We start from the raw sequence: 23,025 nt of genomic DNA on the forward strand, positions 1-23,025 counted from the left end.
GAGTGGGGGAGGATTAGAACCCCTGTCAGGTTTTTACTGCTATCTGGGGTTCCATTGTAGAGATTTCCCCTCACTTCTTGTCCTGGTGACAACGTTTTATCAGACAGGAAATTAAGGAAAATCTACAACAGGGACACAGACAGAAATAAAGATCTGACAGGGGCTCTAATCCTTCCCCTAATTTACTTAAGAAAAGGATTTTTATTTCTGTCTGTGTTGCTGTTCCCTTCACTTCCTGTCTTGTAGAATGTTGTCACCAGAACAGGAAGTGAGGTGAAATCTCTCCAATGGAGCCCCAGATAGCAGTAAAAACCTAACGGGGGTTCTGATCCTCCCACACTCCATACAAACCAGAAACAAATATTATGCTATAGATACATTTTAATAAGGTGCCTCCAGCGCTGTCACCTCAATTTTGGCTACGCTATGTAGTGTGTCACTGACCCAGAACAAGCATGCAGCCAGTGAAGGCTGAACAATCTGACCTCCTGCATGCTTGTTCCTGGTCAGTGACACACTAGGTAGTGAAGTGAGGTTTAGGATGAAGATGACGGCCCCGGAACCTGCAGCTTTATAAATAAATAACTCATGTTTCCTGTCCTCTGCTTCCTCCTATTGGATGAGTTTTCCACCAATCACCAATCAGATAATCCACCTTGTGATGTCTCTGGGCAGATCTCTCACTTCTAATTCCCCCCACATATCTTTATACAACCTCCCCATCCCCCTACATATACCCCAGCATGGAGGGGCTCAGTGAAGGTGGTGTGGAAGGTGTGGAGATGTCGGATCGGGTCACACAGATCATAAAAGGAGATCCGCCCGGCCTCATAATCCAGATCTATCCTGACTCGCTCACTGGAGACATCGCCAGGTAATCGGATCTTATTACCGTTATGTATCACTGAGTGCTGATCATCCCACCCCCCCTCCAAACTCCAGGACTTCTTATTATCTCCAATCACTGACTGACGTCCTCTCCTGTCTATACTGGGGTAACACATCCCAACTCTCCATAACCCTGACCCCCCGACATCCACTTCCCAGTAATGTCTCCCTGAGGAGAACCTCTGACTGCTCATCACCTGATAATAATCCTGAAACCTCTCTGGTGTTTCTGGGCGATTCTGATATGATGATGACCAGGATGCAGTTTTCCTGTCATCTGATATTTGTAGATTATTACCAGCTGTCCTCACATCCAGTAATATGTCTGTAACCCCCGACACCCCCGATGTTTGCTGTACAGCCCCAATATTTGGTCCTCCAGCCTGGTGGTGTGAGTGTTGTATGGTGGGGGAGGGTTGGGGAGGTCTCCTGGATGGTTGTATGGTGGGGAGGGGTTGGGGAGGTCTCCTGGATGGTTGTATGGTGGGGGGGGGTTGGGGAGGTCTCCTGGATGGTTGTATGGTGGGAGGGGGTTGGGGAGGTCTCCTGATTGGATGTATGGTGGGGGAGGGTTGGGGAGGTCTCCTGGATGGTTGTATGGTGGGGGAGGTTTTGGGAGGTCTCCTGGATGGTTCAGCATTGATGTAAACTTTGTCCTTTGTAGTAGAATGTGGATAGACATGTGTGCCTGGACATTTCTCTACATTTACCCCAGACATGATATCAGATAAACCTGTGTGCAATGTGTGTGAGATCCCCCCCACATCAAGATCCCCTCCATCATGAAGGAGTTTATCATGTCTCTCTCTGTCCTCATCATCTCCATCCTCAGTATCACACAAGTCACCTGTGTCTGATTCCTGTAGGACAGTCAGTGGATCCGTCATGTTACACAGCTCCTCAATGTCCCCCATCTTCCTGGACAGCTCCTCCTTCTTTATTTCCAGATCCTGGACCAGATCATTGATTATCCCGGAGATCCGCTCTGCCTGCCCGGAGATTTCCCTCAGAACTCTCTTCTTCAGGTCTTCCAGACTTCTCCTGAGGTCTCTGAACAGGACAGTGACTCTCTCTGTTTCATCATCTGCTTCTCCTTGTACTTTCCTCCTGTGTTTCTGCAGACTCTGGACTATTTTCTCCATCTCCTCTCTCTCTGTCATCAGTTTCTGCAGAACATTCCTCAGTTTCTTCTTCTTCATCTCAGAGGCCTCATCCAGAGTCTCCACCTGGTGTCCCCGATGTTCTCCATCCAGCCTGCAGGACACACAGATACAGGTGGAGTCCTCAGTGCAGTAATACTCCAGGATCTTCTTATGGACGGAGCATTTCCTGTTCTCCAGGGAAGTGGTGGGGTCACATAAGACGTGTTCTGGTGTCTTGCTGTGGACTCTCAGGTGATTGTCACACAGAGAAGCTTCACAATGCAGACAGGATTTCACAGCAGGTACAGGAGTGTGAATACAGTAAGTACAGAAGACCCGGGACTTCTCCTGATCTGGATGGGTGGACAGGAAATTCTCCACTATGTTCTGTAGTTTCATATTCTTCTGAAGGACGGGACATTGCTGGAAGCTTTGTTTACATTCAGGACAGGAATAACCTCCAGACCCCTCCTGTGTATCCAACACATGACTAATACAGTCCCGGCAGAAGTTGTGTCCACATGTCAGGGTTACAGGATCTGTATAAAAGTCCAGACAGACGGAACATTCCAGCTCCTTCCTCAGATCAGCAGACGCCATCGCTGAGAGCAGAACAGAGAAGTAATGAATGGAATAGAGTGGAATGGTGAAAGTATCTGACACTCATTAACCAGTTCCATACATTCCTACGCAGGGAGGGGCTGAGACACGTAATCATATAAACTCTTATACAGAGGAACACAGATAATACATGGGAGGATTCCTGACAATAATCTCCCTCTCTGGGGAAAATAAAGGACATGTAATAAGCTGAGGAAACCTTGTGTCAGGAATTCTCCTTCATATCTCCCGGGCCCCCTTTGGTCTAATGAGAACCTCCAGAGTTAGGGACAGCTGACATCCTATGTAGAGTGGGTTACGAGGCATGGTGTGTGTAATGCAAGGTAGATTGATGGGCGCAAACACCTCTTGAATGCAAAGAGATTTATTGTCTCTTAAACAGAACTAGGGGAGAGAGGGTTAGGGCCAGGACACCCTTTAGTATTTGCAATGTTAATTGGCAGACTCCCAAACTTGTATAGGTAGACAGCCATGCAGGGAAAGGCGCCCAGCCAGACACCACATCTGCATGAGTAGGACCACTGCCTCCTATGGCAACAGTCTTGTAACAGTTTCTAAGACAAGTTGTAACAAATTTCTTTACTTCCTCTACAATCTCTCCTTGTAGATCTTCACTCAACTGAGCTCCCAGTCTCTCTCACTAGACTTGCTGATCCACTGGCACTGGATCCCCTGAGCTCTTCCAATCTTCTCACTCAGTATCTTTCTCAAGCGTCACCCCTGCATCCCTGCTGGATCCCTAGCATGGCATTCACAGATACTCCTCAAGCATCACCCCACTGGCCTGCTCGGTCCCTGGCTTGGCACACAAGACTGCACTGCAAGCGTCACCTCCGCTGGCTGGGTCCCTGGCTTGGCCCCTGCTGAAGTTTCCCAATTCCTCGCCGTTCCCGGTTGATGAGAATACTGCTCTGGTACTTGCTTCAGCTACTTACTGTGGTCCCTGGTAGCAAGGTAGATTGTCCCTTAGTGGTAACTAGGGATGAGCCCAACACCCCCCTGTTCGGTTCGCACCAGAACATGCGAACAGGCAAAAAATTTGTTCGAACACGCGAAAACCGTTAAAGTCTATGGGACACGAACATGAATAATCAAAAGTGCTAATTTTAAAGGCTTATATGCAAGTTATTGTCATAAAAAGTGTTTGGGGACCCGGGTCCTGCCCCAGGGGACATGGATCAATGCAAAAAAAAGTTTTTAAAACGGCCGTTTTTTCAGGAGCAGTGATTTTAATAATGCTTAAAGTCAAACAATAAAAGTGTAATATCCCTTTAAATTTCATAGCTGGGGGGTGTCTATAGTATGCCTCTAAAGGGGCGCATGTTTCCCGTGTTTAGAACAGTCTGACAGCAAAATGACATTTCAAAGGAAAAAAAAAAACACATAAAAGTTCATTGATAAAAACGGCATGGGAATTCCCCACAGGGGAACCCCCGAACCAAAATTTAAAAAAAAAATGGCGTGGGGGTCCCCCTAAATTCCACACCAGACCCTTCAGGTCTGGTATGGATATTAAGGGGAACCCCGCACCTAAATTTTAAAAAAATGGCGTGGGGTCCCCCCCAAAAATCCATACCAGACCCTTATCTGTGCACGCAACCTGGCAGGCCGCAGGAAAAGAGGGGGGATGAGAGAGCGCCCCCCCTCCTGAACCGTACCAGGCCACATGCCCTCAACATTGGGAGGGTGCTTTGGGGTCCCCCCCAAAGCACCTTGTCCCCATGTTGATGGGGACAAGGGCCTCATCCCCACAACCCTTGCCCGGTGGTTGTGGGGGTTTGTGGGCGGGGGGCTTATCGGAGTCTGGATGCCCCTTTTAACAAGGGGACCCCAGATCCCGCCCCCCCTGTGTAAAAATGGTAAGGGGGTACAAACGTACCCCTATCATTTCACAAAAAAATATGCAAAAAGGAAGTTGGGACCTTATCCTCCGCATTTCAACTGCTTCATTTAAAGTAAAATGTAAATTTATTAATCATAGTAGATATAGTAAAAAGAATTTCATATATATACATACACATATAATTGGCACAAAAATGTAGGCATGATGGATTAAAGAGTAAATGCAATTGAATACATAGTTATACTGAGTGTATGGTAATCAAAGTGGTATTAGTACAAAACAGCAATGTGGCCTACAGGTGCCAAAGGTGGCATGCCCGGTAACTATATCTATGATCGCATGATATGTGTAAATATAGTAATATTAAAATAATTATGACATCATCAAGGTGTGATGGATAAAGCTGTAGCATCAAGGATAGCTCGATGCGTTTCGTGAATGGTTTACTCCACTCATCAGTAGGAATGAGCTTTGAGTTCGAGTCGAACTCATGTTCGACTCGAACATCGGCTGTTCGCAAGTTCGCCGAACAGCGAACAATTTGGGGTGTTCACGGCAAATTTGAATGCCGTGGAACACCCTTTAAAAGTCTATGGGAGAAATCAAAAGTGCTAATTTTAAAGGCTTATATGCAAGTTATTATCATAAAAAGTGTTTGGGGACCCGGGTCCTGCCCCAGGGGACATGGATCAATGCAAAAAAAAGTTTTAAAAACGGCCGTTTTTTTCAGGAGCAGTGATTTTAATAATGCTTAAAGTCAAACAATAAAAGTGTAATATCCCTTTAAATTTCGTACCTGGGGGGTGTCTATAGTATGCCTGTAAAGGGGCGCATGTTTCCCGTGTTTAGAACAGTCTGACAGCAAAATGACATTTCGAAGGAAAAAACCCATTTAAAACTACTCGCGGCTATTGCATTGCCGGTCCGACAATACACATAGAAGTTCATTTATAAAAACGGCATGGGAATTCCCCACAGGGGAACCCCGAACCAAAATTTTAAAAAAAAATGACGTGGGGGTCCCCCTAAATTCCATACCAGGCCCTTCAGGTCTTCCCTGTGGCATTCCCCGTGACGTCACAGGGAAGTCCCGTCAAGTCACCGTGCGTCAGAGGGGGACGGGGTCACCGGGTGGCCCCGCCCCCATTATTTAAAAACCGTCAGACGAGGAGACGCCGTCACACAGCGGGAGCCTCCCTCCATGCCAGCATGGGTGCAGAGTGGCCCGGAGAAGAAAATGAAGAAAAGAAGAAGAGAAGAAGATGAAGAGAAGAGCGGGAGCCTCCCCCCATGCCATGGGTGCGGAGCGGCCCGAGGAGAAGAAGATAGAAGACGCCACGGAGGAGATGCTGGACGAGAACGCCGGAGGAAGAACCAGAAGAGCCAGAAGAATCAGAAGAAGAAGATGAAGGAAGATAGAAGAAAGAAGAAGCATTTAAATAAAGGAATTGTCAAAAACTGTCTCTTGTCATTTTTAACATTTTTGACAGTTTTTTAGTGAAATGGTAGGGGTAAGCACCCCCTTACCATTTCACACGGGGGGGGGGGCGGGATCTGGGGGTCCCCTTGTTAAAGGGGGCTTCCAGATTCCGATAAGCCCCCGGCCCGTAGACCCCCACAACCACCGGCCAGGGTTGTGGGAATGAGGCCCTTGTCCTCATCAACATGGGGACAAGGTGTTTTGGGGGCTACCCCAAAGCACCCTCCCAATGTTGAGGGCATGTGGCCTGGTACGGTTCAGGAGGGGGGGCGCACCCCCCCCCTCTTTTCCTGCGGCCTTGGATAAGGGTCTGGTATGGAATATAGGGGGGCCCCCATGTCATTTTTTTTTTACTTTTGGCCGGGGTTCCCCTTAATATCCATACCAGACCTGAAGGGCCTGGTATGGAATTTAGGGGTACCCCCTGTGACGGGAGGGCCTGTGGAACTCAGAATACATCTTATGTCTAAGTCACCCTGTACTATCCTGGCACAGGGTGAGTGAGAAAATATATCTTGGACTACTTAAAATGGGACAGTAATATTTGTCCACAATATCTCCCAGGATGTATGTAGAGACTAATATTGGTTTGGTTGATTCTGAACTCAACCTGTTAATTGAGTGAGCTGATCACATTAGCCTCCAGGACTGGCTAAGAGACAAACTGTTCATGATTAGGCTGAGGAGGGGGGGGGGATTGTTGTTTGTATTGTTAATTGTAATTAGCTCCAGCTATTGTGTTTATACTACTGTGTGAAGCTCAGTGCCCACAAGTCTGTCATCTGGTCTGGGTAAATTTTTTAGTAAATTAGCTCATGTTAATTAGGTTAGCTTTGAGTCAGCCTGCTGTATAAATGTGTGTGAGATCTCAAATAAAGAGTTAGTCCTGATGTACTCCATGACTGCTGTTGTCTAGTTCTTGGGGGTTCCTATAGCCAGATCCACTGGACTCGTGTTCCAGAACTTAGGAAGCGGTATACTGACAGAAGCACTCAAGCGGAGTGAGGGACGTTCCGTGACACCCCCACGTCATTTTTTTTTAGATTTTGGTTCGGGGTTCTCCTGTGGGGAATTCCCATGCCGTTTTTATCAATGAACTTCTATGTGTATTGTTGGACCGGCAATGCAATAGCCGCGAGTAGTTTTAAATGGGTTTTTTCCTTTGAAATGTCAATTTGCTGTCAGACTGTTCTAAACACGGGAAACATGCACCCCTTTACAGGCATACTATAGACACCCCCCAGCTACGAAATTTAAAGGGATATTACACTTTTATTGTTTGACTTTAAGCATTATTAAAATCACTGCTCCTGAAAAAACGGCCGTTTTTAAAACTTTTTTTTGCATTGATCCATGTCCCCTGGGGCAGGACCCGGGTCCCCAAACACTTTTTATGACAATAACTTGCATACAAGCCTTTAAAATTAGCACTTTTGATTATTCATGTTCGTGTCCCATAGACTTTAACGGTGTTCGCGTGTTCGAACAAACTTTTTTCCTGTTCGCATGTTCTGGTGCGAACCGAACCAGGGGGGTGTTCGGCTCATCCCTACTCATCAGGAGCAGATGTGACATATTCCTGTAAGATATATACATGTAGTGAACCACACTCTATATAGAGGGGAGTAGGGATGAGCCGAACACCCCCCTGTTCGGTTCGCACCAGAACATGCGAACAGGAAAAAAGTTTGTTCGAACACGCGAACACCGTTAAAGTCTATGGGACACGAACATGAATAATCAAAAGTGCTAATTTTAAAGGCTTATATGCAAGTTATTGTCATAAAAAGTGTTTGGGGACCTGGGTCCTGCCCCAGGGGACATGGATCAATGCAAAAAAAAGTTTTAAAAACGGCCGTTTTTTCAGGAGCAGTGATTTTAATAATGCTTAAAGTCAAACAATAAAAGTGTAATATCCCTTTAAATTTCGTACCTGGGGGGTGTCTATAGTATGCCTGTAAAGGGGCGCATGTTTCCTGTGTTTAGAACAGTCTGACAGCAAAATGACATTTTGAAGGAAAAAACTCATTTAAAACTACCCGCGGCTATTGCATTGCCGACAATACACATAGAAGTTCATTGATAAAAACGGCATGGGAATTCCCCAAAGGGGAACCCCGAACCAAAATTAAAAAAAAAATATGACGTGGGAGTCCTCCTAAATTCCATACCAGGCCCTTCAGGTCTGGTATGGATTTTAAGGGGAACCCCGCGCCAAAAAAAAAAAAAAAAACGGCGTGGGGTCCCCCCAAAAATCCATACCAGACCCTTATCTGAGCACGCAACCTGGCAGGCCGCAGGAAAAGAGGGGGGGACGAGAGTGCGGCCCCCCCTCCCTCCTGAACCGTACCAGGCCACATGCCCTCAACATTGGGAGGGTGCTTTGGGGTAGCCCCCCAAAACACCTTGTCCCCATGTTGATGAGGACAAGGGCCTCATCCCCACAACCCTGGCCGGTGGTTGTGGGGGTCTGCGGGCGGGGGGCTTATCGGAATCTGGAAGCCCCCTTTAACAAGGTGACCCCCAGATCCCGGCCCCCCCCCTGTGTGAAATGGTAAGGGGGTACATAAGTACCCCTACCATTTCACGAAAAAAGTGTCAAAAATGTTAAAAATGACAAGAGACAGTTTTTGACAATTCCTTTATTTAAATGCTTCTTCTTTCTTCTATCTTCCTTCATCTTCTGGTTCTTCTGGCTCTTCTGGTTCTTCCTCCGGCGTTCTCGTCCAGCATCTCCTCCGCGGCGTCTTCTATCTTCTTCTCCTCGGGCCGCTCCGCACCCATGGCATAGGGGGGAGGCTCCCGCTCTTCTCTTCTTCTTTTCTTCTCTTCTGTTCTTCCTCATTTTCTTCTCCGGGCCGCTCCGCAATCCATGCTGGCATGGAGGGAGGCTCCCGATGTGTGACGGTGCTCCTCGTCTGACAGTTCTTAAATAACCGGGTGGGCGGGGCCACCCGGTGAACCCCGCCCCCCTCTGACGCACGGTGACTTGACGGGACTTCCCTGTGACGTCACGGGGAATGCCACAGGGAAGTCCCGTCAAGTCACCGTGCGTCAGAGGGGGGCGGGGTCACCGGGTGGCCCCGCCCCCCGTTATTTAAGAACTGTCAGACGAGGAGCGCCGTCACATAGCGGGAGCCTCCCTCCATGCCAGCATGGATTGCGGAGCGGCCCGGAGAAGAAAATGAAGAAGAACAGAAGAGAAGAAAAGAAGAAGAGAAGAGCGGGAGCCTCCCCCCTATGCCATGGGTGCGGAGCGGCCCGAGGAGAAGAAGATAGAAGACGCCGCGGAGGAGATGCTGGACGAGAACGCCGGAGGAAGAACCAGAAGAGCCAGAAGAACCAGAAGAACCAGAAGATGAAGGAAGATAGAAGAAAGAAGAAGCATTTAAATAAAGGAATTGTCAAAAACTGTCTCTTGTCATTTTTAACATTTTTGACACTTTTTTCGTGAAATGGTAGGGGTACTTATGTACCCCCTTACCATTTCACACAGGGGGGGGGCCGGGATCTGGGGGTCACCTTGTTAAAGGGGGCTTCCAGATTCCGATAAGCCCCCCGCCCGCAGACCCCCACAACCACCGGCCAGGGTTGTGGGGATGAGGCCCTTGTCCTCATCAACATGGGGACAAGGTGTTTTGGGGGGCTACCCCAAAGCACCCTCCCAATGTTGAGGGCATGTGGCCTGGTACGGTTCAGGAGGGAGGGGGGCCGCACTCTCGTCCCCCCCTCTTTTCCTGCGGCCTGCCAGGTTGCGTGCTTGGATAAGGGTCTGGTATGGATTTTTGGGGGGACCCCACGCCGTTTTTTTTTTTTTTTTTGGCGCGGGGTTCCCCTTAAAATCCATACCAGACCTGAAGGGTCTGGTATGGAATTTAGGGGGAACCCCACGTCATTTTTTTTAAAAAATTTTGGCCGGGGTTCCCCTTAATATCCATACCAGACCTGAAGGGCCTGGTATGGAATTTAGGGGGACTCCCACGTCATTTTTTTTTTTAAATTTTGGTTCGGGGTTCCCCTTTGGGGAATTCCCATGCCGTTTTTATCAATGAACTTCTATGTGTATTGTCGGCAATGCAATAGCCGCGGGTAGTTTTAAATGAATTTTTTCCTTCAAAATGTCATTTTGCTGTCAGACTGTTCTAAACACAGGAAACATGCGCCCCTTTACAGACACACTATAGACACCCCCCAGGTACGAAATTTAAAGGGATATTACACTTTTATTGATTGACTTTAAGCATTATTAAAATCACTGCTCCTGAAAAAACGGCCGTTTTTAAAACTTTTTTTTGCATTGATCCATGTCCCCTGGGGCAGGACCCGGGTCCCCAAACACTTTTTATGACAATAACTTGCATATTAGCCTTTAAAATTAGCACTTTTGATTTCTCCCATAGACTTTTAAAGGGTGTTCCGCGGCATTCGAATTTGCCGCGAACACCCCAAATTGTTCGCTGTTCGGTGAACTTGCGAACAGCCAATGTTCGAGTCGAACATGAGTTCGACTCGAACTCGAAGCTCATCCCTAGAGGGGAGTAAAGTATAAAATGCTAAAAGTAGTTGGCCTAAAACCACACTTACCAACCCTGGCACTGAGTGCGGTACACGGTAGATGGTGACCCCGCCCCCTCTGACGTCACGGGGAAACCCATAGGGAAGTCCCAGTGTGTCGGAGGGGGGCGGGGTCACTGGGTGGCCCCGCCCTCCGTTATTTAAGAAGTGTCAGAAGACGAGAAGCGTCACACAGCGGGAACCTTCCCATCATGGATGCAGAGCGGCCCGAGAACGAATAAGGGAAGAAGACGCCGCGGAGGAAGATGCCGGACGAGAACACCGGAGCAAGAAGCAGAGGATCGGAGGAAGAACCAGAGGAAGAAGAAGATGGAGGAAGAAACAGAAGGAAGATAGGGGACCCCAAAGCACCCTCCCAATGTTGAGGGCATGTGGCCTGGTACAGTTCAGGAGGGGGGGCACTCTTGTCCCCCTGTTTTCCTCCGGCCTGCCAGGTTGCATGCTCAGATAAGGGTCTGGTATGGGTTTTTCTGGGGACCCAACGCCATTTTTTTTTTTAAATTTTGGCACGGGGTTCCCCTTAATATCCATACCAGACCTGAAGGGCCTGGTATGGAATTTAGGGGGACCCCCCACGTCATTTTTTTTTTTGAATTTTGGTTCGGGGTTCCCCTGTGGGGAATTCCCATGCCGTTTTTATCAATCAACTTTTATGTGTATTGTTGGACCGGCAATTAATTAATAACCGCGAGTACTTTTAAATGACTTTTTTTCCTTTGAAATGTCATTTTGCTGTCAGACTGTTCTAAACACGGGAAACATGCGCCCCTTTACAGGCATACTATAGACACCCCCCAGGTATGAAATTTAAAGGAATATTACACTTTTATTGTTTCACCTTAAGCATTATTAAAATCACTGCTCCCGAAAAAACGGCCGTTTTAAAACTTTTTTTTGCATTGATCCATGTCCCCTGGGGCAGGACCCAGGTCCCCAAACACTTTTTATGACAATAACTTGTATATAAGCCTTTAAAATTAGCACTTTTGATTTCTCCCATAGACTTTTAAAGGGTGTTCCGCGGCTTTTGAATTTGCCGCGAACACCCCAAATTGTTCGCTGTTTGGCGAACTGGCGATGTTCGAGTCGAACATGAGTTCAACTCAAACTCGAAGCTCATCCCTAGTGGTAACAGCTTCCCCTCTACCTCCGACCACAACAGGTTCACCAGCCAGCAGAACCATCACCTTTGGTTGGACTGCAAGACGCAATCCCAACCATACGCTGCTCTCTTGCTTCTGGATAGGTCCTCAGACATGTTAGCAGCCAGATGTCCCTGGGATAGGCCTCAGGCTCTGGCCTAGCAGCCCAGGGCAGTACAACACACGTCCACCCTGACAGCCATTCAGGTGGCACAGAACAGCGATCACCTGACACCACCCAAATAAATAGGCTCTCCCAGCAAGCCAAGGGATCCAAGAAAATCCCTGCCCATTGGCTGAGACACCCCATTCATTCATAATCTGTCCTTGCAACACCCTTGTCTTATCTAATGTCACCAGATACCCAGCCACCTAGCGGCAGAAGCGAGAAGTGCAGCAATTCCAGAATTAGGTTGAAATCATTTGATCTCCTAGCAATTGGCTGAGACAACTACCGCCTGGCAACTAAATTTAAGGGCAACTGTTGTGGAAATTCCACTATATGCTGCCAAAATCCATGTCACTTTAAGCCTTTTGGTATAATGCATCTTAGTAAGACCCTGTTTCCCGTATCTTCACAAGTAACACAGACATGACCACCATTCTTACATCCACCAACAGACCGTCTGATAATGGGAGCAACATTTGTTTATAACAATAGAGCTTGGTTGCTTTCACAATCAGCCAATCAAGCACAGGCAAACAGGAGGAGTTATACAGATCTCAACCAATGACTAGGGCGGTGTATGGGCGTGTCTATGATTTCCCGCCCCTGTACCTGTAAGCCGTGCTCTCCAGTAAAACAAAAGAAACCACATGGCTGGCCCTAAAATTAATGGACGCTGTCTGACCATAACGCACCCAACAGTCTCCCATTTTTACCGTTGGTGTGAATCCTTATTCTGCGTTGTTCAGAGAACAACACATACCCGGATTATACTACCATTCCTGAGGATGGGATATTATCTGCAGAGACATGCCATAGCCTCTCCAAGTGTTTATCAGACACACAGACACACACGAGCGTGCATCGCCCATAACCGATAATGTCTTTGCAGAGTGAACACATCCCCCCAGATAATCGTCTGTGCATTGCACAGGGGCCCTTCGCTGGCAGACATATCCCCACTTTGCAAACACTTCTCTACAACCTCAGGAAGCTTTTCACTACCAAAACGGGTCTCAACTGACGTCAGTCTGCCCCAGCAGGAGAACTAACACGAGATATCATCTGTACAAATCATTAGTAAGACCTCATCTGGAATATGCAGTTCAATTTTGGGCACCAGTTCTCAAAAAGGATATCGGGGAACTGGAGAAAGTGCAGAGAAGGACAACCAAACTGATAAGAGGCATGGAGGAGATCAGCTATATGGAAAGATTAGAGGAACTGAATGTATTCTCTTGAGAAGAGGAGTTTAAAGGGGGGATATGATCACCATGTATAAATACATAAGGGGGATATGATCTGTGACAGACCTAGCCGGGAGAGAGGCTTTTGGAGAGGACTGAATGCAAGCCTCTTGCCTTTTGATTATGGGCCTTGGATTTTCAAGGGAACAATGCTCTTTGCGAGGTGAATGAGAAATCCGGTCTGATCTGTACTGTTCATACTCAATCTTGTATATATGTATATATTGTATGTTGTCTCATTCTGTTGTGGACTCTTTGCTGTGATCATTTGGGATGTGTGTCCCTGTAGAGGGAGGGGGGATTCCTCCAGCAGCCCCCCTGCTGATAAGACTGTTTACTGAAGAGAAGTTTGAACACACCTGATCTGTGTGTCCATTGTCTTTGGACAGTTTAACCCGCCCTCTTTTCCAAGGGTGGGGGGGGGGGGAGAGTCTCTTAGTTATTTTATCTGTTGTGTCCATGTGTGACAATAAAACAGTCCATGTTAGCAGTGAAACAAGTGTCACCTTGTTTTGTGCTTGGGAGCAGTTGGAATATCTGATATCTGTATCCAGACTGGGAGGAAGTGGTATACTGACGGAAATACTCAAGCGGAGTCTGTGACGTTCCGTGACATGATCACCATGTATAAATACATAATGGGTCCGTATAGTGAACTTGGTGTTGAGTTATTCACTTTACGGTCAACACAGAGGACATGGGGGCATTCTTTACATCTAGAGGAAAAGAGATTTCATCTCCAAATACGGAAAGGTTTCTTCACAGTTAGAGCTGTGAAAATGTGGAATAGACTCCCTTCAGGGGTGGTTCTGGCCAGCTCAGTAGATTGCTTTAAGAAAGGCCTGGATACTTTCCTAAATGGACACAATATAACTGGGTACTGACATTTATAGGTAAAGTTGATCCAGGGAAAATCTGATGGCCTCTCTGGAAATCAGGAAGGAATTTTTTCCCCTGCTGTAGCAATTTGAATCATGCTTTGTTGGGGTTATTCGCCTTCCTCTGGATCAACTGTGGGTGCAGGATTGTGTATATGGGGTTGTGTGATATTATTTTTTATTCATTTTTATGGTTGAACTAGATGGACTTGTGTCTTTTTTCAACCTGATTAACAATGTAACTATATGTAACCTCCGCTGTGTCCTGGACATTTGCAGAAGCCTCTATCAAGTCATTTTTACCTTAAAGTGTTTGTTAACCCCCCCCCCAAAAAATGGATCTTGCTCCTTTAAAGCATGTTATATGACACAGCCCTTGTCCCGTGTCATTTGGCCCCCTGTAACACCTAAAAAACCTGACTGACCCTGTCAGTTTCTCCCCACCCCTCTGTAAACTGACCACGGTGTATCATGGCTGCTGAGACCATACACCATGGTCAGTTTACATACCCCTGTCATCAGCAACCTGCTATCTGCTCTCCTCTCTGCTCCTGTGTCCTCTTCCCCCCCCTCCCCTCTCTGTCTGTGTGTGAGCCGCCCTTCCCCCTTCCTGCTGCTCTCATAACGCTAACCTGTATACACCATCAGCACTGCCTCCTACTACAGTGTCCTCCCTCTGTGGATGATTTATAAAAAAAAAAATAAAAAATTTTAAAAAAAAATAAATATGGGACAATATATGGTAAACGTTCCGCGCTACCCCCAACTGTGATAAACCAATGTGAAATTTAAATTGGTGAAAATCTATTTTAAAAGTGCATAAAAAACACACAAAATCGCAAATATATGAAACATAAATAATCCTGAGTGCTGCAACTAAAAAACCTTGAACATGAGATTTTGTACAGTATAAAGAAAAAAGTTCAGTGCGCTACTCAAATAATAATGTGAATATAAAAAAAAATGAAAAAAATTATAGTTCATATGGAAAATGATGGTATCATAAACCGAAGGTGTGATTCCTCTTTAAGTCTTCAGTAAATCTTCTATGGATCTTCTAAGACAGTGCAGAAATAGGAAAAGGGGGCTGCTTACCAGATTTGATGGATCCCCACTACAGAGATCATGCGAGCCTGAACAAACTCCTCTCGGGGTCAGGAACAGCTGGTCTTTGAGTAGAGACAGACTTCCCCCCATGCCTGGTAGTTGAAATTTCAGAGGCGGCAATCAGGAACACTCTCCTCCATTAGCTGCTCCAGCAAGACCACTCGTAGCAGGAAATAGTATATATTTTAAAAGAAAAAGAGGCGCTTCATTGTGCAGTAGTTTAAAATGCTTTAATCCATGAATGGACAACTGACATCAAAGCATTGGCAGGGTAAAACACCGTAGCAATTAAAAAACACAGCTGATGCCGAAGCCGATCAGCTGAGAGTGTGGTGACGTCAGGTCCTCTGGCTTCACCCCTAAGTGAAAATGTCCAAATTGGGCCCAATTAGCCATTTTCCCTCCCCGGTGTCATGTGACTCGTTAGTGTTACAAGGTCTCAGGTGTGAGTGGAGAGCAGGTGTGTTAAATTTGGTGTTATCGCTCTCACTCTCTCATACTGGTCACTGGAAGTTCAACATGGTACCTCATGGCAAAGAACTCTGAGGATCTGAAAAAAAAGAATAGTTGCTCTACATAAAGATGGCCTAGGCTATAAGAAGATTGCCAAGACCCTGAAACTGAGCTGCAGCACGGTGGCCAAGACCATACAGCGGTATAACAGGACAGGTTCCCCTCAGAACAGGCCTCGCCATGGTCCACCAAAAAAGTTGATTGCACGTGCTCAGCGTCATATCCAGAGGTTGTCTTTGGGAAATAGACGTATGAGTGCTGCCAGCATTGCTGCAGAGGTTGAAGGGGTGGGGGGTCAGCCTGTCAGTGCTCAGACCATACGCCGCACACTGCATCAAATTGGTCTAAATGGCTGTCATCCCAGAAGGAAGCCTCTTCTAAAGATGATACACAAGAAAGTCCGCAAACAGTTTGCTGAAGACAAGCAGACTAAGGACATGGATTACTGGAACCATGTCCTGTGGTCTGATGAGACCAAGATAAACTTATTTGGTTCAGATGGTGACAAGCGTGTGTGGCAGAAACCAGGTGAGGAGGACAAAGACAAGTGTGTCTTGTCTACAGTCAAGCATGGTGGTGGGAGTGTCATGGTCTGGGGCTGCATGAGTGCTGCCGGCACTGGGGAACTACAGATCATTGAGGGAACCATGAATGCCAACATGTACTGTGACATACTGAAGCAGAGCATGATCCCCTTCCTTCAGAGACTGGGCCGCAGGGCAGTATTCCAACATGATAACCACCCCAAACACACCTCCAAGACCACCACTGCCTTGCTAAAGAAGCTGAGGGTAAAGGTGATGGACTGGCCAAGCATGTCTCCAGACCTAAACCCTATTGAGCATCTGTGAGACATCTTCAAATGGAAGGTGGAGGAGCGCAAGGTCTCTAACATCCACCAGCTCTGTGAGGTCGTCATGGAGGAGTGGAAGAGGACTCCAGTGGCAACCTGTGAAGCTCTGGTGACCTCCATGCTCAAGAGGATTAAGGCAGTGCTGGAAAATAATGGTGGCCACACAAAATATTGACACTTTGGGCCCAATTTGGACATTTTCACTTAGGGGTATCCTGACTTTTGTTGCCAGCGGTTTAGACATTAATGGCTGTGTGTTGAGTTATTTTGAGGGGACAGCAAATTTACACTGTTATACAAGCTGTACACTCACTACTTTACATTGTAGACAAGTGTCATTTCTTCAGTGTTGTCACATGAAAAGATAGAAGAAAAGATTTACAAAAATGTGACTGAGGGGTGTACTTACTTTTGTGAGATACTGTAAGTATTAATAATCTTTTGGTTGTGCAACTTGCCATCACCGTTACTATTTGACACCTGAAGGTATATACTGTAGCTATACTTTTTATAAGACAATGTTGCATGTTTCCCCATAGCCATGGTCTGCTCCTTCGGTGCCAGGACTGGATATCTCTAGTTCTTTGCATGCCGGACATTGGACAGCTAGCATGTTCTATTAGATTATGTTTATACTTTTATTACCTACCATGTATTGTAAACACGTATTGTCTGTTTTTTATCTCTGTAGCAAGATGTGCCTAATCTCCTGAAGAAGCACTCTGGCGTGTAACATGCACACCTCCCAACATTTTGAGATTGGAATGAGGGACACCTACTAGCAAATGTATGTAGGCATAGGACACGTCCCCTGTCACACCCCCTTAAAGTAGAATTAACAAAAAAAAGGTTAATTAAATCCACAATGGCTTTTTTACCACTGATTTCTTTTTATTGGCTTTTAAAATTTACAAATGCAGCAATTTAGATGAAAGGTTTAGCACTGGGAAACACTTTTTGAAAGATAAAAAGTGCATTTTATATACATCTATATAGATCAGACCAAAATGAGGGACAAATGAGGGGTAAAGAGGGACAGAGGGATTTTGCTTCAAATCAGGGACAGTCCCTCGAAATCAGGGGCGGTTGGGAGCTATGGGACATGTAGAGCCAAGCTACAGCATGCCCCAAATTTTATACACCGTTGGGTTGCACTGATGTCACTGATGGGTGGCACTGATGATACTGATGGGTGGCATTGCTGGGCATCACTGATGTGTCAGTACATATTGGTGCCAATCAGTGCCCATTTGTGGGCACTGATTGGCACAGATTGGGCATTCATTTGAACATGTGGATGGCCATAGGGTACATACCTGGCCATCCACATGTTGCCCTCTTCCCTGGTGGTCCTAGTGGCATCCCTGGTGGTCCAGTGTGGTCATCTGAGGGGGGCTGCACTGATAAACAATCAGCGCAGACCCCCCCTGTCAGGAGAGCCGCCAATCGGCTCTCCTCTACTCACGTCTGTCAGATGCAAGTGAGGAAAAGCCGATCAACGGCCCTTCCTATTTACATCGTGATCAGCCGTGATTGGACTGGCTGTCATTTTGCTATAGCGTCGAGAAGTGGTTAAGGGCCCTCACACAACCATTCAGGATAAAGTATCTGGTGTACTGGTGGTGTGATGTATAGCACTTAGGTAACCTTTATGTTGCAAAGCTTTTAACAATGTTTGTTTATAATTCCTCCTTTTCTTTTTACCTTTTTGTAATAAAGATGTTGACATTTTAAACAAGTGTATCTCAGTATCTACAAAGTCCAGCATTAATCACTCCAAATAGTATCATGATTGGAGAAAGTAATAAAGGCTCTATCCATTCATGGCTCATTGCTCTTAGTCCCATCCATCATATACATAAACACACTATACTGTGATCTTGGCGTGGAGAGAGATAGAACAGGGCTCTGTTCAGTGCTACTAGTGAGTTAGTGTGCTATTGTGATTCTATTGTCAGTGTATAGTATCAGTTTAGTGTGAATCTAGTGATAGTTCAGTCAGTGTGAGTGTAGTGACCATTCATTTTTACTTTAGTGTCAGTTTATTTTGTAAGGGCAGATTACTTGCAGTATATTTCAGTGTGTTACTGCACGTTTAACGCTGTATATTTCACTGCGTTGCTGCATGTTTACGCAGTATATTTCAGTGTGTTACTGCACGTTTAACGCAGTATATTTCAGTGTGTTACTGCACGTTTAACGCAGTATATTTCAGTGTGTTACTGCACGTTTAACGCAGTATATTTCATGGCGTTGCTGCATGTTTAATGAAGAATATTTCAGTGCATTACTGCATGTTTAACACTGTATATTTCAGTGCGTAGGTGCACATTTTCCACCTTATATTGCAGTGCATCAGTGCAGTTTTACTGCAGTATGTTGTAGTGTATCAGTGGAGTGTGTCTGTGTAGTGAGTACTAGTTAAAGTGCAGCAAACACCACTTTCCATTGAATAAAGTGCATCCACGTATACATTTTTTACACATCTTTAGTACATTTTGTTAATAAGCAACCCCCACTCCCCCATCATGTCTGGGAGGACAAAAAGGAGAGGCAGATGTTCTCATGGCACTGTGAGGGGGCCAGTAGCGTATATGTTGTCAGGGAAATTCTAAGCTTCTCCCTATAAGCAAATAATTTCTTTGCGCTTAAAAGCACAAAAAAAGTGTTTGTATAAGGCCGGGAAACAGCGCTTGCATGTCTCCAAGTAACACAGACACAGATGCTGGTATCACGTTGAACTTAGCGAAATCCTTCAGAGAATAGCCAGGCTCCTTTTATTTATACTATATACATGAATCAACAAAGGAAGGTGGTTGCTTCAGAATCAGCCAATCAGACACTTGTATTCTTTCAAAAGAACCAATCACACACATATAAATATTCAAATAGAATTCCAGTAGTGACATGTGCAGATGAACAGGTAGGACAGGTAGGACACAAGAAGGTGGTGGCTTCACAATCAGCCAGACGCTTGTATACCTTCAAAAGAACCAATCAGGGCATGCGCGGGACTCCCGGGAAGATACCGTAGCTGAGAGCTCCGCTCCGGCCTTTCTCAGCCCCACAAGATATCAGATCCAGCGAGATCCACTGCATACTGACCCCCACACCTCCCGGAACATCCAGGGAACTGACCCGCATAACTGGCAGCCTCCTGCATCGTCCAAGATGGCGGCCGCGGCGCTCACACGAGGAGGCACAGAGGAGCAGGACACCATTGCTGACCCACCATCACCACACCAGCAGCCCTTTCCCTTGCTGGCAACCCCCATGAGTACCAGTATCCCCCAGGGGATCTCCCCTGCCTCTACCGAATCCCTGCTGAGCAGGACAATGAGGGATCTCCTCCACACTCACATGATGAACTCCCCACTATGCCTTGCAGGCACCCAGCAGACCTCCCCCATGCCGTCTGCCTATCAACCTGACATGAATCAATTGTTGCACAGCTTCTCTGAAATTCTGGCTGCAGGCTTTGCCCAAAATGCTACACAAATTACAGCTACCATTAAGGCTGACTTGCAGAGCCTGGGAGACCGCATGGACGCCATTGCGCAGGCAGTGGATAACACATCCGCCCGCACCAACCAAAACACCACCTGCATCCAAACGCTACAAGATCAACTTGAAGCTGCATTGGCCAAATTAGATGATTTGGAAAACAGGAGCAGGAGGTACAATTTCCGTATAAGGGGGATCCCTGAATCGGTTACAGATATACAAAGCACGGTCAACCTTTTCATCAAAGACATTATACCGGACATCCAGGGCCACAGACTCAAACTTGACAGAGCACATAGAGCCCTACAGCTCGCTCGCCAGCACGGGCTCCCGAGGGACATTGTAGTCAAACCCCATTATTATGGCGTTAAAGAGGACGTTATGAGAAGAACTTGCAATCTGGACAACCTCACCTTCCAGGGAAACAAGATCTCAATTTTTGCGGATATCTCCCCTACCACTATCCAAAAGCGGAGATCCCTCAAGCCTCTCCTTGAGATTCTTGCTCAGAAATCCATCAAATACCGTTGGTCATTTTCTTTCCGTCATCAGTTTCAATTTAGAGACAAATCATACGGATTCTCCAACTTTTAAGACGGCGAACGCGTGCTGTTACAAGTAGGATTTATTTCCCAAGAATTAGCACCTCAGCAACCAGCAGCCAAGACAAGCTCCTCCAAGCGACCCCCCCCGGGTAGCCCACTGACCCCGCTGTGGAACAAGCAACTATCAAAGAGACACCGAGACTCTCACCCCTGAAATGAACTGCTCTCCCTTGATTCCCTGACGGGATGTTTTACCCCTATCTTTTGGACTGGATGTCTGCCCCACCCTCTTGTACAGTGGTTTGCCCTACACACATTAAGTCACTGATGAACTCATTAGGCCTCTGGTCTCACTGTGATGGGCCCCATTAGCCCCTTCAATGGCTAATTGGGATACCTGTCTTTCCTCCTGCCTCACCCCCTGGCGGGACTGGTCTCTGATTAACAGTGTTTGTATGCACAAAGTTTTGACCCCTCTAGTTATCCTTTCCTAAATGATTTTCCTATCTTCCCTCCCTTCCTTCCCCTCCCTCCTTCCCCTGCAGGGAACCCCATTTTTTTTTTTGCAGTTAATGTGTTTTTTTCTGTTATGTTGCTTTTTGTTGGTTCGAACTTGAGTACTTTTCATTACACCCGCCTTCTCAGGTCCCACAGTGATATTTTTCCCCAAAGGGGGACCTGACGGCCAGAGCGGCCCAACATGCCACCCTTTTTATTGTGATGTAGAGGGACTCATATCCCTCTGGTGACAACAGGTACACAACCCCTTACGTGGTTGTATCCTCTCCGATTCCCCCCCTATCGGGGGGCTCAGACTAGGACTAGGCTTGCCAGTCCTGTAGCTACATTACTAGACTCTGTATATTTTTTGGTACTAATTATTTCTTTTACCACACTCTCTTTTCATCTCCTCCTTCCTCCTCTCTACTCTTCCTATGTCTTATCTCCACTCCCCTACCCTTTGCAGCTACATACTACAGGAACCTTCGCGGAGAACACCCTCTGATTTTTCCTCAAGGCACCCACAAGTTCCCAGGTCCTCAAGGGATGATCCCTGCTCTCCAGAGGCAGAGGTAAGCTCCCCTTATACATATTCGCTAACCCCCCACACGCTCATGGCTGATTTGAACCCTCACCACTTATCTTTAAAGATAGCTTCACATAACGCGCAGGGACTTAAATTGCCTTTCAAACGCTGGGAGGCCTTTCAAAGCTACCACGCCAGAAGCCTTGATATTGTACTACTACAGGAGACCCATTTTCCCACCAGCTAAACTGCTTCCTTTCTCCACCGTAACTTCCCCACCTTCTATTTGGCAAATGCGGACTCTAAGAGAAGGGGTCGCCATCCTATTAGCTAAACAAATTCTAATTGTACACACACACACACACAGTCAAGGACATGGAAGGTAGATATATACTGATCAAAGGGCACATTGAGGGAGTGCGCTGTACTCCATCATTTCCTACTATGCCCCTAACCAAGGCCAAGCGCACTTCTTTGCCTCCATGCTGTCAACCCTCTCCCCCCTGCTGGAAGGCAGGGTAATTATAGGTGGCGACTCCAACATCACATTTGATCATATGCTGGACAGGTCAGCCCAGGACAGGCCACATCTCAAAAAAAACACCTAAACAGAATCTCCGTATAGCCCGTCTACTTTACGACCTGGACCTAATTGATTCCTGGAGGGAATTGAACCCCTCAGCTAAGGACTATACACACTACTCTGCCCTGCATAAGACGTATGCCAGAATTGACCACATTTTTAAACCCCAACTCTGAAATTCACACTGCATCACACACACCTATCCATGAAGTACCCTGGTTGGATTACTCTCTGGTGTCTCTTAATATCACTAGCTCCCTTTCCCCTCCGGCCTTCCCCAGTGGTGCCTAAGTGAATCCCTCTTGTCCAACCCAATTCACTGTACCATGCTAGAAATAGAGATTAGGGAATTTTTCCTCATTAATGATACTGGGGACACGACCCAAAGCTCCCTTTGGGGGCACGCAAAGCTGTATTAAGGGGAAAAATGATCCAGCTTGCGTCCAAATTAAAAAGGGAAAGGAAAGCGGATGTGGAGAAACTTGAAAAAGACTTCAAATCCCTCAGCAAATCCCACAAGCGTAACCCTACGTCCGACACTTTAGCCAAATTAGAATCCACTAGAGTAGCCCTAAATTTAGTCCTGACCTCCAACGCTGACAAACACCTCAGCTGGTTGAGTGGCAGGTTCTGAGGGCCGACAAAATTGGCCCACACTTAGCAGCTCAACTATCCCCCAAAATAAAAACCTTCTCCCTCCCCAAAATCAAATCCCTGTCAGGCACCTTAACTCAGAATCCCCAAAAAATTCTAGAAACCTTTTACTCCTTCTATTCCAAACTTTATTCCGCACCTGACCCGACTAACTCTAACTCCATTAACTAATTCCTGGTGGATATTACCATCCGCAAACTCTCGGACTCTCACCGTTCTATTTTGGAATCACCCTTCCGGGAAAAGGAGATCCGAGA

The 23,025-nt window shown here is 46.6% G+C and overlaps 1 protein-coding gene across 1 annotated transcript; it reads right to left on the minus strand.

Moving 5' to 3' along the window:
* Positions 1-430: 430 nt before the first annotated feature.
* On the minus strand, positions 431-2,636 carry LOC141127243 (E3 ubiquitin/ISG15 ligase TRIM25-like). Its single transcript, XM_073613513.1, has 2 exons — positions 1,445-2,636; positions 431-1,282 (listed from the first exon to the last, which is right to left on the minus strand). The coding sequence occupies exons 1-2, from the start codon at positions 2,628-2,630 to the stop codon at positions 687-689; spliced, it is 1,782 nt and encodes a 593-aa protein (XP_073469614.1). The 5' UTR covers positions 2,631-2,636; the 3' UTR covers positions 431-686.
* Positions 2,637-23,025: the final 20,389 nt, after the last annotated feature.

The sequence above is a fragment of the Aquarana catesbeiana genome, linkage group LG01 (genome assembly GCF_042186555.1).
Source record: "Aquarana catesbeiana isolate 2022-GZ linkage group LG01, ASM4218655v1, whole genome shotgun sequence".
Lineage (NCBI taxonomy): Eukaryota > Metazoa > Chordata > Amphibia > Anura > Ranidae > Aquarana > Aquarana catesbeiana.

Excerpts from the sequence above, each read along its gene's own strand:
- LOC141127243 (XM_073613513.1), bottom strand. The coding sequence starts at position 2,630 with ATGGCGTCTGCTGATCTGAGGAAGGAGCTGGAATGTTCCGTCTGTCTG. Across the intron at positions 1,283-1,444 it reads CCAACCCTCCCCCACCATAC|CACACCACCAGGCTGGAGGA; the intron begins ATCCAATCAGGA and ends CCATACAACACT.